We start from the raw sequence: 16,343 nt of genomic DNA, 5'->3' as shown, positions 1-16,343 counted from the left end.
GGAATTGACAATGTAAACCCTCTATCTATGCTGCCTATAATTATTGTATGTTTTTAAATAAATACTACTTTCATCACTGGATTTAGTTTGAATTAATTTGTTTCCTTCTCCTTAGGCCAATGTTTTACTACTGTATTGTTATTTTCAGCATTCTCTTATCACTTGATATTGATTTGTATTGTTATTGCTTTTTGGTGAGGTCCGCATGAGGACTAGCTATTATTAATTTGGCAGATAAATGAAATACTACTAAAACAATAAATATGAAGAAACAGTTGCTGTATGCTTCTTTCTCTTGACTTCTCACCTGAAGGCTGCTCGGGTAGCAGCCTTTAGCCTGGGTAAAGCCAGCCTCCACCACCTGACCTCTATTAGTCTAGGGAAAATAAGGTTTGACCTTAAACTAATTGCAACAGAATTTATTTTCACATTTTTATGTTTATATTGATGCCCGAAACACTATATTAAAAATCCCAGAAAATCCCATTAGTGGAAATATGTTAAAATTACATTTTTTCAAAATGGCTGCCATTATTAAAATGTTGGCCATATCTTGACTCCAACTAGACCTAGAATTACAAATTTGGTGTCTATTTCCACATTTTTGGGGGCAAGGAATCCACAGAAATGGTTGTTGAGTCTCTAAGTAGAACAGATTTTTATTTTCTCATGTAAGTATGTAGTTGTAATACATGTCATTTCTCACAATGTTAGCTACAACTTCGTATTTGTTAATCATACACATTTTGGGTGATACCCATTACCCTTGAGCATATTAAAGTGCTTACCATTGAAAAGAAAAGTTTGTTGTTTCATATTTCCAATTAAAAATGTGTTACGGTAATGAATTTATTCCCTCACAGTGTCTCTATAAGTGTCTGGAAATACATAAAATAATTTTTTATGTATTTCCAGACACATCTATCTATCTAAGGGAGCTAGGGCTCTGTTTGTTTGTCTGTTTGTCTGTCCGATACAAACTCCCCAGGTGGCTATTAATCGCTCAGCCTCCCTCTCCATCTAACATCAACTCCACCAGTACCTCATCCACGCTACAACAGTGAGTTATACAGTGACTATACTGATTCCTACTTGTATTGTTGTGAGATGCCTCGCAACAAAAAACGGAATCAGATGATGAAAAAGCTACATGCTGCAAAGAAACCTGAACCTGCTTTGAATCCCTTAGTTTTAGCTATGCAATGTTCTAAGCAGAGTGGATGGCATGCAGCAGAAGCAGATGATAGAACGCTCATCCATAAGAGACTTGAGACTTGACTTGGACTTGTGACCAAAGACGTGAGACTTGACTTGAAGTATAGCTAAAAGACTTCAGCCTTGACTTGGGGACTCTAGCTCAAAGCCTTGAGACTTGCCCGGCCACGACCCATTGCTGCACAGCAGCTATAATTGTTTATTTATGTTTGTTTATTGTTTATTTGCACAAAGAAAATGAATAACAACAGATAGTACCTTAGAAAGTATCTTAATTAGCTATTATTAAGCTATACCTATTAGTAAGCTATTAGCTAACTAGTAAGTGCTTATTAAGCTAGCCTACTTTGAATGGTAACACACAAAGACTGTCATTGGTAACAGACGATAAATGGCGGTCAACTTATCCATAACCTTCGGATATGGAGAATACTTAGCCTACCTGTCCACTCGTCTGCATGTTTGAGCTACAAATTGTGCTGTGCCTTGCCAAAATCAAATTGCCTCCAATGCGAAGCAGCTGCTTATGCGAGCTGCAGGGCTAGCTCAGCGAGCTGCAAGGCAGGCGAACTCGTGTAGGGTGCAAGATGCCCAGTGGATTATAATTTCAATTTGAATGGTGAAATTAGATCCTACTTGATATCTTTGAGTTTTGCTATGAGTTGTACCATGTTCATGAGAATCACACACCTGTGGCATTCTCAATCCTCCCATAGGACATGGATGAAAGGCCAGGGGGTCTCTGATTTCGGATATTGATGTGTCCAACTGCTGCTATGTCACAGCTATCAGAGGTACTGGTTTGGCTCTCTGGTGTAACTCCAGCTATAATGCCCATAACATGGAATGTGTTGTGGCCATCAATGGTTCTGATGTTATGGTCCAATAAGTGGGCGGGCGGTGTGTGTGCCACGATTGTGATGTCACGATTGTCATGTATCAGTGATGTCATCAGTGATGTCACTTGAGCAATTGTGATGTCATCAGTGATTTCACTTGAGCAATTGTGATGTCATCAGTGATGTCACTTGAGCAATTGTGATGTCATCAGTGATGTCACTCGAGCAATTGTGATGTCATCAGTGATGTCACTTGAGCAATTGTGATGTCATCAGTGATGTCACTCGAGCAATTGTGATGTCATCAGTGATGTAATAAATCCTTCTGTGGTGTTTTATGGCAGTTGGCATCCTTTATGTTGCATTACCGCCTGGCTGAGGCTTTATAAGTGGTTGGAGTATAAGTAGGGAGAAGAGCACAAGTGGTAGGCTACATCATCTCCAGAGTAAGTGTTTATTGTTTATTTATGTTTGTTTATTGTTTATTTGCACAAAGAAAATGAATAACAGATAGTACAAGTATCTTAATAAGCTATTATTAAGCTATACCTATTATAGCTAACTAGTAATTGTGTTTAATAAGCTAGCCTACTTTGAATGGTAACAGACAATGACTGTCATTGGTAACAGACAATAAATGGCGGTCAACTTACCCATAACCTTCGGATATGGAGACTTAGCCTACCTGTCCACTCGTCTGCATGTTTGAGCTACAACTTGCGCTGTGCCTTGCCGAAATCAAATTGCCTCCAATGCGAGACTCGTGAATGACATGACTATGAAGTTATGGTTTGCGATGGCTGTCTGAGGGAACAAGATGTGCATGAAAACTCACCCTTTTCCACTAACTATTAGAACATATTAGCCACACTTACATTTTTTATGTTTTGTTTTGTTATGTTACAGTATGTTTGGTAGAGCTTTTCCCTAGCCCCACCCCTTTCCTGACCACACCCCCTCCCACCTCCCACATACACTCCCCCCCGATACACCTGTCCATGCCCCCTACCCACCTCTCGAATCCAGACTCTCTACACCTTCCTATCCCTAGCAACGGACTCTTTTCCCTAGCCCCGCCCCCTCCATTGAGCCGACCTGGATCAGATCCGCTCCAAAATGTAATGGCTTCTTCCTTGGCCCACGCTACACCCTTCCACCAAGTTTCATGAAAATCGGCCCAGTAGTTTTGCCGTAATCCGCCTGCTAACAGACAAACGGTCAGACAAACGGCACGGAAAACATCACCTCCTTTGTGGAGACAATGCCAATTTTGAGAATGTTCCACTACTGGGATTTTCAGTATGTTAAATTGGAAGGTTTCAAGAGCTGAATACAACACAAATAATTTCTGTTGCAATTTGTTTAAGGTTGGGTCATTTTTTCTCACAGATTCCCTAGACTATATGTACTATCAGACAGGCTGGGCAGGCTATAGCAGTCTGCCCAGCAAACCTTCCCCCCCAGGAATTTGTCTTGGTGTTCAAGTTTTAAGTTATCCTTTATTTATCCCCATGGGGAAATTCAACATGCAAACTCCACACAGAAAGGACCTGGGACGGACCGGGGTTCGAACCGGGGACTTTCTTGCTGTGAGGCAACAGTGCTAACCACTGAGCCACCGTGCTGCCCTGGTTGTGTGGTTGGTGCTCATGTAAAACATGATAACAACAAATAGACCAGACACAAACAAATACAATAAAAATAATCTAATCTAAGGAGATAATAAAATATAATAAAAGGATTCAGATATTAACAGAACAGAATTCACAGATATAAACATCCTTGACAGTTGACACCTGATATTTTACCTGGAATTTAATCTCTCCTAAAGTTGTAAAAGAATGTGAAGGCACAAAGGCCAACAGCACACTTGTCACCAAATACAATAGGCTATTACGTTACATGTAGACGGCCATAGCAGCAAACCTGTCTCTACAGCTCTGGTGCCTCAGCGGGGGGGGAAGGTGCATATCAGGTAAGAGCATCTAATGATTTAATTTGAAAGGCTAATTTAATTAGAATAGCAAAGAAGTTAAAAACACGACCTGGACGATGGGATTTGACTGAACAGCCTTTCTTTCAACAGCCTCTGAACATAATGGATCAGAGCCATAGAAGATCTCGGTGTGGGCTTCAAAAACAGTTGAGCCTGAAGAACCACAAAGAGGAGGTGGATCTCCAGCGCAGGCTGCATCTTTTGGAAATGCAGTACAAGTACACTCGCAAAATGCTGCAGCAGACGAGAGACTCGCTGGTGTCGGAGCACAGAAGAGTGCGGATGTTAAAAAAGTGCGAACCGAAAGCCACGGTCAACAACAATATGAAAGAGATAGCCGAGTACGAAAAGGCGGAGATTGACTTGAGGCGGATCCGCACGTCCGACGGCAGGAGATTTCATTCCAGTAAATCCCCGAATCATAACAGAGGATCTGAGCGACGGGGAGAAAGGCGGTCTATATCGGCGCCACTAGCCTCAGTCAAACCTCCGGGCAGCGTCCAGCGGAGCCTCAAACCCCCGGGCGGCGTCCAGTGGAGCCTCTCTCTCCTGCAGCTGAAAAACATTGCAACTATTGACTCGATATCAAAAAGGGAAGTGGCCCTCCAACAGCAGCGTGCCAGAGAGCAAATGGAGAGGCTCAAAACTTTTCAGAGGGAAGCTTTACACCAGAGGGTGAAAGCTTTTATTGAAAAGCTCAAGGACACAAACAAAGTCAAATGACTCATTCAATCTCCATAGAGAAACCCCAGTGCTGTAATGTAACTAAGTATTAATACTTAAGTACAGTACTTAAGTATTGTTTTGGAGTATCTGTACACTCAAGCCCAGGCATGTCTTTTGCTCGCTTTTTTTTTTACAGCATTTACTTGTACTTTTACTTTTGATACTTAAGTACAGAAAATATCAGCTACTTTAAGACTTTTACTCAAGTAATATTCTAATGAGTGACTTTGAGTTTTACCAAAGTCTTTTTCTGGAAAGATATCTGAACTTTTACTCGAGTATGGCTTTCGAGTACTTTATACACCACTGGAGAAACCTGATAGGTTGGAGTTGGTGACACAACGGTTTCCTAGGGACAGTTTTGCAAACACGACTTAGAAAGAGGTTGCAAAGTAAATTGTTTGACTGATAGCTTTTTATTATTAATAATGAGAATAAAGTATGTAAATTTCTATATATAGATACAAAAAATAACAACAATGCTCAGTTTTGTACACCTACTGTACAATGCATCATGTCCAAAATGAAATTAAACAATCTTCCCCATGTTCCTCATGGTTATCAAGGCATTGTGCACAGGAGTCTCCTTCAGTAGCACGGCAATCTTCTTCCATTGTGGAGAACCAGCAAGCTCCTCGTCTGCAAAACACGGCACACAAGTTACATCCCTTTTGGTGGTGTTGTATTTTTCTAGTTATCCACGATAAACTTCTATAGCAGCTAATATTAACAGACGGATAAGGTAATAACTTGTCAGTGTGTAATAAAACAATATCAAAATGGTGCAAAACTCGTCCTGGATAATGTAAGAACATTGTATTACTAAATTAAATGGGCAGGGCATTAGACATTTTAATGATCCACCTCAGGCCTCAACTGGGCTGCTAATGCTATAGCCACGGCTCGTGACTGGGCTGCTATAGCTATAGCTATAGCTAGCTATAGCTATAGCTATGGCTGCTATAGCCACGGCTCGTGACTGGCAGCTGAAGGTTGACTTGGGGAAGCAGCTGAAGTTTCCTGAACATAATTGCAAGGACAAGACTGATAACGCAATCTAGACAACTCGGACCGCCGTAAAAGTTTCAACACGGAACCTCCGGCCCGGACAGATTTGCGTTCACTCTGCACCTCCCGCTCGGGGGGGAAACCCAAACTGTTGCTATAGAACCCGCGTTAGCATGGTAGCTACCTACTAGCGAACAATGCTAACCGAACATGCTGAATGCTGAATTTCACACAGAGCGAAACACAGATGACACAAACGCATATGAAACGTTAACATTACATCATTAAGACCTCAAATTGTGTGTTAAAACGTCAACAAACGTCTTTATAATAATTTTGTGATTATCATTAACGATGCAAGTTGCCATTTTGATGGTGCTTTGACGTCAACTCGGAGAAACCGGAGCTCTGGATGATACCCGAATTTCCGAGCTGTCATTCTGGCCTGAACGACCGTTCAATTCACTTTTTACAGGTTGGAACCCATTTTTTCCGGCGGTCCGAGTTGTCTTGAACGGGGTATCAGGCCAGATTTGGTCTTAACATCAGACTGTTCTCAGCAAGACGTCATGACGGAACTCACTGTTCCCTGGGAGGACAGAATGGAGGAGGCCTACGACCGGAAGGAGGTAGGGCCGTCAAAGAATATTCTATATTCGAACATATATTCGAATATAAAAATTAAAAGAATATTCAAGTATGAAAATGAATATTCAAATGTATTAATATATATATTTTTTTTAATAAATTTAACCAGGTAAGAAAACTGGTTATTTAAAAACATTACAAAAGTGTAGGCTACTGCTGTATTAGTACTACTGACTGAATAAATATGGGGGGGAAAACAATGTTTATGCTGAAAAAAAATAAAAAATCTTTATGTTCAAATAAATATACCAAGTAGTTATATAAGCTCTGTGGTTGGATTGGTTTGCCTTGCCACACATGAAAAAAAAGAAAAAAGAAAAAAGTATTTGAATATATTCTAACGAATATGTTTGGTTTAGAGGGAATATTTGAATATGATTTTGGGCCAATTTTGACAGCCCTAGAAGAAGGCAAAAAACAGGTGGAGGAGTGCAGAAGGCACGGGTGGAAGGCCAATTGAGGTGAGCTGCAGGGGCTTTGCAGGGCAGTCTCTGCATAGGGCACTCGGTCCCCTTGGGAGTAGAGGGTTGCAGGAGAGAAGAGCCACCACACCAGGAACATCATCGAAGCTACAGAAAAAGCATCGAGGTGGCTGTGGATCAAGAGCGGTGATCCATGGCGTAGCGCTATTTGGACACAAGCGGGGGACAGATCACCTCCGGTTGAGTCGCCCAGGTGAGTTGATGAGTGAGTTGAGTTAATGATTTGAGACTCGAAACACCCAGTGACCCTGGATTCATTACTGAAGATGTGTCCAAGTCGCACCAGCTGCTGTTTTAATAAACTATACTAATAATAATGACACTAATAATAATAAATAAATAAAAACTAATGACACAAATAATAATGACTAATATAATAGGAATGATAACAATGCAACAACTACACTTACCACATTAAGAAACATTACTATACTTTTATATCAATATCCAGGAATTTATGATGGTTTTATGACATTTATTACATATTCAAGAGGGACATTTTATTTCATTTTTCAGTATTACTGTACTACATTATCAGCTGCTATAACTTACTTACCAGTATCCATAATTGATAATAGCTAGCTACCATAAAAATAAAGGTGGTGGTTGGCTTTACATGTGTGAGTCTGAGTCTATGGGAGTTGTGTTTTTAGTTTATAATTTACGGTATGTAAATACTTAAGTAAAAAAGACATAACGGCCGGAACACACATCTTGCGTGTGCTGTGCGTCTGCGTGGCGTCTGCGTGGCGTTTTCATTTCGGCTCCCATGTTAACAGGTTACAGCAGCCACACCACCGGCATCAGACGTGTGGTGTGGCGCTCAAGCGCGTGTCTTGCGAGCATGAGACGCGCGTCATCTAGAGAATAGAAGCGAAGCCTATTTTTTCCTTTTACCGCGCGTGTGTCTCTAGCGTGTCTCTACACAAATAGACACAAAAATACATTAAAATTATAGTTTACAGGGGCAGCCACATCCAATCAAGGCTCGTTTTGATTTGAGACGAGAGGATGAGCTGAGCTCACAGCTGCAGTTCTCCTACCCTCTGAAAACCAGATAGGCTACAATGTGGCTTCGTTCCTCCCCTCCCCATCACACACACACACGCAGACACACACACACACACACACACACACACACAAATCATACTGCCTCGATTCTGAAGTGAGCCCAAGCGATCTTCAGTTAAAATCATCATTGTATTGTTTATAGCAAATTTAATAAAAGGTAAACTCTATAGGAAGATAGTTGGCAGACAGGCAGCAGCGCAGCAGCTGCAACGCAGCAGCCACGCTGCCTGTGTGGATGCCGCGGGCGTGCCAGCCGCAGCAAGCACGCCACGCACACGCCACGCACATGCAAGATGTGTGTCCCGGCCGTAAGAGTTCAAATGGATTAGAGCTCAAATTAGAGTGAATTACTGAATTGTGAGTGACCATAAAACATTTCACTTGGAGCAAAAACAAAGAATAAAGACATGGCAGGGGGGGGGGGGGTTTCTCCAACTGAAATGTTTTATGGTCACCACAATTCAGTAGGTCACGGGTAGCCTAGGTAAACCCAGCCCCCACGTGACCTGCTCTCTCAGTTCCCAGTCACTAGCTGAGACTGAGAACAGGTCTGAGAGCAGGTCACGTGGGGGATGGGTTTACCCAGGCTAGGTCACGGGTTGGCTTGGTTCCAGCCTTAAAACTCGTTATATAACGATTTTTTTTAAACGTCTATGGAGGAAATGAATGGGAATCTCACTTCCCGGGGCAAACAATGTTACATGACTGTTCAGCTCTATATCAGTCCTACCTTCACATTCAATGCTGACTCGTGTGGGAAGGCATATGGTGTGGTCGCTGTAGTGCAGCTTGCAGAGAACAGCATTCTTCTCCTTCGGCACAGTGAACATCAGCACCAGGATGGAGCACAACGCATTGCTCTCCATCACTTCAACAGACTTATGGAGCTCCTGGGAACAAAAGGAAGAGGGCCAGTTTGGTATTCTTCCTGAACAAACAGCACATATACTAACCTGCTATTACTATCATAATAGTAATAATAAATAAATTATATATAATTATATATATATATATATATATATATATATATATATATATATATATATATATATATATATACAGTATATATTAGTGTTGTGAATCTTCACTGGCCTCACGATTCGATTACGATTCATCTGTCAAGCATTCGATTCGATGATGCATCACGATACAGCTCACAAAGTATTGCAGCTCCAAGTATCAAATCCTCAATTTTCTGTATTATTACGGCACATGGCTACTTTTTCATCAATTAATACAAGCAGTCAGATAAATATCAAGTCCCTTGTTTACTTAGAAAGTGCTTTAAAATCTGAATGTCAATAGAAATTTCGATTATTTAAAAAAATAAAAATAAAAATAATCGATTTTTGACATTTGTGAATTGATGCAGAATCGTGCACATCCGCATCGCGATGCATCTTATAATCGATTACTTTTGACACCCCTAATATATATGTGTATTATATATACATATATATATATACCGTATATATATATATATATATATATATATATATATATATATATACATATACTATTATATATATATATATAGATTATAGAATTATATACATAATTAATTATCACAGATTTTAAATGGTACACCCAGACCAAATCAGTGACCAGTAGTGTAGTCAACAAGTATGCATGGGCACACAGAGGATACCCACATCATCCACTGGTCATAATCTATATTTACAGTCTATGGTCATAATACAGCCAGAGATCCTACACACCAATGGTATTACCATTTTAAAAAAGTGTGTACTTTTTCATTTTAATTGCTGTCCCTTTAAAGTTGAACTGAACCTGTTCGTCACGTGCATAATGAGTCCGTTTCAGACTGAAAACATAGTTTGTCTAAGATGACAGGTTGAGAGGCGGGTCATAGTATCATGTCGATGATTTTATTTGACAATTCTGGGGACTGGATTGGGCTTTGGCCAATCCTGGCGTGTTCCGCCTCCAAATCGAGTGGGATTCAGTGTGATGTGGCGCTCCCCTCGGGAAGAGCCTTTTGACGGGAGGAGTGGAGCTCAGCGAGCCACAGGCAGCCAGCTGCCTTCGTGTTGCCGAGCGGAGAGTGCAGCACGTCGGCCTGGAATCTCCGAAGTGCAACCCCTGACAACCAAGCTCTCGGATGCGCGCGCCATTATCGCTGCTGTAAATACGATATCCCTGGAATGCGCGTTTTAACGAGTCAGTTACATTTCTTTGCATTCTTAGAGATTATAGTTTTTGTTTTTTGTTCATGTTTCTAGCAATTGGCCAAGTTAGTAGTTAGTTTATGGGATAGGAATTCTGCCAGATGACAGGCACTAGGCGCCATTTTCGACTTCATTTGGAAGAGAAAATTATCCAGAAATGAAGATTTGATTGACAGCTGCATGTCGTGATATGATTGGTTGAAATGGGGTAGAAATGTGATAGTACTAGGTGACGTCAGCAAACTGTACATTACTGTTATCAATGAAATCTTGAAAAATGAACTTTTGATGTGAAAAAGTGTGAAAAACTAAATAAATTAGATTGTTGTGATTTTGTTTGCATACATTATTAAATAGGTGCACTGCATACCCAGGTATTTGAACTAAAAGAAAAGAAAAGTAATTTTTGGGTTCAGCTCGACTTTAAAGTACATTTTTACTGAATATGCATAGAACAAAAATACCTTTTGTTGGGGGTTAATATTGTTATTTAACCTTACGTACTATTTACAGAGACAATTACGACAATGTGCGGGTGTCCGAGTAGTGTAGCAGTAGATTCCCCGCCTACCAACACAAGGGTCGCAGGTTCGCGCCCCCCGTGTTACCTCCGGCTTGGTCAGGCGTCCATACAGGCACGATTGGCTGTGTCTGCGGGTGGGAAGCCAAATTAAGGGCATGTGTCCTGGTCGCTGCACTAGCGCCTCCTCTGCTCGGTCGGGGTGGAAGGGAACTGGTGGGGAATAGCGTGATCCTCCAATGTGCTACATCCTGCCGGCGAAGCTCCCCTCTGTCAGGTGAAAAGAAGCGGCTGGCAACTGTGCATGTGTTGGAGGAAGCATGGTGCTAGTCTACGGCTCTCCCCAGATCGGCAGAGGGTGGAGCAGCGACCGGGGCAGCAGGGGGGAAATGTGGCCAAGTACAATTGAGGAGAAATCAGAAAAGATTATAATAAAAAAAGAGAAAGAAAAAAAGACAATATGTGAAATGACAGCTAGCCTACAACTGTATAACCAAATGTGTGTACTAAACGTTTTTTTTTCTCTACCTTTTTTGTACAACTAGACCTGCCAATCATACATTTTCCTTTACATACTTTTCAAGGATTCCTAGGCCTGTGTAGGAGGAAGCCACCTATAAGCGTAGTTGCGATTAGCCCCGTTCAGACATGCCCTGGAAGGAATTGAGGAGTTCTAGATGTTACCCAGGTGGGGGTGTATGGATGAACACAATTGGCCGCAGTATGCGCTGTGTGCGCTCCCACGTCACACGTTTGACCCGGATCTGTGACTAGGCTAGGGGGTAGTCACAGATCCAGGTTGGAGCCCCACAGCTGAGCGAGGTGACGTAGCTACCAGCTCGTAGTTACGTGGCAGGATGATTTGGAAGAGAGCCAAATTGGCTCTCTTCCAATGTTGAATTGTTTCTTTTCCTCCATCAACCATCATGAAAATGCAACAAGAAGATGATAGTGCTGCATTAGGCTATACAGTATATTCGAGACATCACTTTTGTGGGGAGAAATTAATTGAAAACGGTTTGGATATGATTGAATGAATGCCACTTGTAAAATCTAATTTTCCAGCTTTTAACATTACCGCGATCACTATTTGACAGCTGACTTTTGTGCGATCTGTAAACAGCATAGAACAGGCGCTCACTTTTTGGCACATCGCCACCCCACGTTATCGCCTAAATGACGGCACGGTGGCTCAGTGGTTAGCACTGTTGCCTCACAGCAAGAAGGTCCCAGGTGCGAACCCCGGTCCGTCGCAGGTCCTTTCTGTGTGGAGTTTGCATGTTCTCCCCGTGATCGTGTGGGTTTCCTCCCACCACCAAAACAGATGTAAGTTAGGGTTAATAATACTCCCGTCAGTGGACCTGACCAAGGCACTGGCAATCAAACTGGAGTTGGTCCCCGGGCGCCGCACTGCTCCTAGCTCTTAGAAGGTTCCTAGTAGAGGATGGGTCAAATGCAGCGGATTAATTTCCCCATTGGGATAAATAAAGCATAACTTAACTTATAACTTAACTTATGAAGGTTTTTTCATGGAGTGGAGAATTGCTTTGTGAAATATATCTCTGATGTGGTCTACATTGAAAAATGTAATTTAAAGTCTGTCTCGCATAAAGTTTACTTTAACTAACTTAACACCCCCCCCCACACACACACACACACACACACCTGAGGATTTTCCACATGTGTGAAAGCAACAATGCCTCTTGTCTGAAAGGGAAACTCCAGCTCCACTTTTAAACATGGAGTCTGGATCATGTCAGGCTAGAGAGAGCAGGATATTTTCAGGTTTTGCCTTTCTAAACATGAGGGGTCTTTGTTAAGAAACAACTGGATATGAGCCGTTTTTTCTGCCAGTGGGCGGGGGGGGCGGCACGGTAGCATGTATCGAAAACAAGTAATGTGATAGGAAACAGCTTTAGCGAATTTGTAACCAAACTCCATTCAAAAACATGCCGTTTTAACAGTCCATTCCGACAACGAGGGGCTGGCATTGTGCCAAAAATGAGGCAGTCAAAATAGTGGTCGCACCGTCGTCAATCACTGTGGGTGATTTATTTTACAAGTGGCATTCAAGTCATATCTGACTAGTTTTAAATGTATTTCTCCCCACAAAAGTTTGATAGCCTATCAGTCAGTCAGCTCCTATCCTCTCCGCTGTGGGGACGCACAGTCACACAACACTGCCTGCCTCAAATGGCTGCCTCACACAATAGAATTGGCTGCATCACGTTAGCGACAAATCTGGAGACTTCAAAAAACATGCCGTTTTAACGGAGTCCATTCCGACAACGAGGGGTGGCAATGTGCCAAAAATGAGTGCTTCGCCTTTGTTAGGCTACATAAAGCCGCCCAGTCAAAATAGTGGTCGGACTGTCGTCAATCACTGTGGGTGATTTATTTTACAAGTAGCATTCAAGTCATATCTGACTAGTTTTCAATGTATTTCTCCCCACAAAAGTTAGGCTTTTTCTGACATGGGAGCAAGCAAGCAGCGCAGCAGTAAGCGTCCCTCCTGATGCACTGGACCTGGCTGCCTGCAGCTGAAGCGCGTTGGGATCACACGGCCAAACAATTCAAGGCGTTTTTGCAGCACTTGAGGAAACCGTGAGTTTGCTCGTTGATATAAGCGATTGCCCGAACGATTCATTAATTAATAAACTAGTGAATGTGAAGTGAGTCACGAAGATCCACACCCGCCCACTCAGACGGATCTGCGGATAATGACCTGCCAGCTGTTTAACATGAGCTGCGATTGCGTGGAAGCAGATCTTATACCGGCGGTCGGTAGATAAGATACGGACTCGCGGGAGTGCGCGTAGGCCGGCTAATTGTTGTTTAACATGCAGGCCACCCGGCAAGGAGCAGGTTATAATACGGATTCCACTGCATGTTAAGAAGTGGCTCAGGTAATGCCCAGTGGATGACTTTCCTGAGCTAATCCTGAGTCCACATCTGACAGTGGCTATTGTCTTATATTGGAGGGTGGGGTCACAGTACACCTACTACACCCACCTCACCTACTACTGTCAGGGACCAGTACACCTACTACACCCACCTCAACTACTACTGTCAGGGACCAGTACACCTACTACACCCACCTCACCTACTACTGTCAGGGACCAGTACACCTACTAAATACACCCACCTCACCTACTACTGTCAGGGACCAGTACACCTACTACACCCACCTCAACTACTACTGTCAGGGACGACACTTTAACTATTCAATTGAGAGGGGGGCGCTTGGCACCTTAACAAGCTTCAGCTGTTGCTTGCGCCCGGCGAAGGCGTTGAGATGCTGGCTCAGGGTGTCCAGAAAACCCCTCATGTCCGTCTGCATGTTGCTCTGTTCAGCCAGGCTGTCCAGGCTGATGAACGGGGGAACGTCATGTCGGCTGATCTTCAGCGTGGCCTTCAGGTCCAGCTCCAGGTTGTAGGTGTCCAAGTAGACGCCCTGGTAGGCAGTGGCCAGTGAGACGCACACTCCTTTGCCTTGATGAGTCTTTATAACGTCGTACCCACCTAAGTAGGGATAGCAGCGAATATGAAAGAGGTAGGCAGGGAAAAGAGACGGTATTTGACATACTTTCTGGGAGTAATGCCTCATTGTCAAATACATGAATCGCCAGTGAATTAAATGAATAAACAAATCAATAAAATGGTTGGCAGCCAGTACCAATGAGATGATGAGCACGCAGAAGGTCTTTCAGTTGTTTATGTCTAGCCATCAGCAGCTCTGCCTCGGAGTTCTCTGAGCCATCATCCGTTTCCTCAGTCGTCAGGTTCTGGAGGTGGACGGCGTGGTGAGTGAATTAACAAGCACAGACAATAAACAAGCACCATCACTGCAACAAACCCAGCAGGAAACTAAACATTTGTACATTTTTGACCCATGTGGCTGACTTTGTTTGCTACCTGGCTTCAGCAGCTGGCTCAGTCAAAGTCCTCAAAATGATTCTATCATCACGAAATAAATGACGTAAGTGTTCTTACTTTGTTAGCTTCTATGTTTGCCTTGAGTTTGTCTCTTTGAACGACGAGTGCCTTCATGGTTGCCTTCAACTCATTTAGACGATCCTGTGGCTGAGGCGGAGGTTTGGCGTTGTTGTTTCGGCCCCTAGCCTGCCTTTCCAGTCGGCTCAGGTGACTCAAAACACCTGCGGATATAAATAATATACGGTACTTATATTATCAAACCACAGATCACAGCAATAACTGAACTAACGGCTGCAGACCGACTGGCTAACGTTAGCTAACTAGCTAGCCTTAGCTATTAACGTTAGCTTCCAACCAACTTTACAAGCTAACACTCTGTGTACGCTGGCTACTAGCCACGGGCAAAATCACCTTTCGTATTCCCCTCCATGGTTTTGAGAGTTACTTTGTTTATTTCGTGTCTAAAAGGTCTGGCCGTGAGGTGGAACAGTTCCGCTATACTGATTTTATTTTCATCTTTGGCGGCGGCGACAACGTCATTCGTGACGCTTGCTTCTCCAACCCCGGAAGCAAAATCAAAACAACCCCTGATCACATGGAGGAGCTAGCGAGCGACCAAGATTAGCCAACACTCAGGTATGGGTGTGGACCATTGTGTAGAAGACACAACATGCGATACGTAATTAGATTAAAGTTGATCGGATAGAAAAAGCCATTCATATTATTGTCTGACGTTGCTGTTTTCTTGTCGTCGGGATCATATCTATGGTCGAGACCACCACTAAACTCGTTTTTAACGTGGCGTTCTTGAACACCACCCAGTCATCATGGTGCCAAAATTGACAGCTCCACTCACCTCCTTGGGCCTGGTGACGCGAGGTTAGAGGAAAGGTGAGGCTTCCTTATGAGTTTCCCCGCTCAGATCTCATGCTAGTCAGGCCTGTTTCGGGCATGTTACATTATATTCTCCACGTTTGTTTTTTGTTAAATCCCCCCACCCCCTTAATGGAGTAAGCAAACTGTTGTCTAACATTTTGAGGTCACACAGAGTGACATTACCTAAACGCAGCTCACATTTGACATCAGCAGAGAGGACTGCAGCGTTACTGTGTTAGTTATTCTGCTGTGCACTAAAAAACCACTGCAATATTCCTATACTATTCTCATAGAGACTTAATGTGCCTATGGTGGTAGTCAACAGTTAGTTTATATTGACCTTGCTGTACTTCATAGTATTGTGTTTCCTGTGGTGTCGCCAGGGGCGTGCCGTGTGTTATTTGCATAGTATCCTTCTAAAACCTATTATAGGATAACAGACATTTTCCATACAAAGCAATAGCAGCGTAATAGGCGAATTTGAGAAAAGTGACTTAAAACACTTTCTGCCACTCAGAAACTATTCCTGACAGCATTTATGGGGTCTCATGGTTTTGAAATCTAAATCCAGTCGTCGCGGCCTTTGACCTTAAAAACACACAGAAAAGCAGTTGATGTTTGTCTTTGCAGGGCAGCATGCACAATGGCAGCAGGTCTCCAGATTATATTGCAGAGCCTCCCTCTGTGCTTTTCCAAAGCAGTTATTATTTTTTGGATCGCCACAAGCAGGGTAAAGTTGACAGTGTGACCTCGGTGTCTTCATTCCAAAGATTAGAGCTTAATGTCTCATGCAATGATGTTGTTTTTTCTTCCCCTCCAGCAAACCTTCAGGTTCAG

The 16,343-nt window shown here is 42.8% G+C and overlaps 1 protein-coding gene across 1 annotated transcript; it reads right to left on the bottom strand.

The window, feature by feature from the left end:
- Positions 1-5,283: 5,283 nt before the first annotated feature.
- cenpo (centromere protein O) lies at positions 5,284-15,169 on the bottom strand. The gene is made up of 6 exons (XM_083633484.1): positions 15,042-15,169; positions 14,688-14,851; positions 14,371-14,479; positions 13,945-14,216; positions 8,716-8,875; positions 5,284-5,415 (listed from the first exon to the last, which is right to left on the bottom strand). Exons 1-6 carry the CDS (start codon positions 15,058-15,060, stop codon positions 5,306-5,308), a joined length of 834 nt encoding a protein of 277 aa, XP_083489610.1. The 5' UTR covers positions 15,061-15,169; the 3' UTR covers positions 5,284-5,305.
- Positions 15,170-16,343: the final 1,174 nt, after the last annotated feature.

The sequence above is a fragment of the Poromitra crassiceps genome (assembly GCF_964638095.1).
Source record: "Poromitra crassiceps genome assembly, chromosome: 3".
NCBI lineage: Eukaryota > Metazoa > Chordata > Actinopteri > Beryciformes > Melamphaidae > Poromitra > Poromitra crassiceps.
Note: the sequence above shows the minus strand (reverse complement) of the source record. Positions and strands in the feature narration are given on the sequence as shown.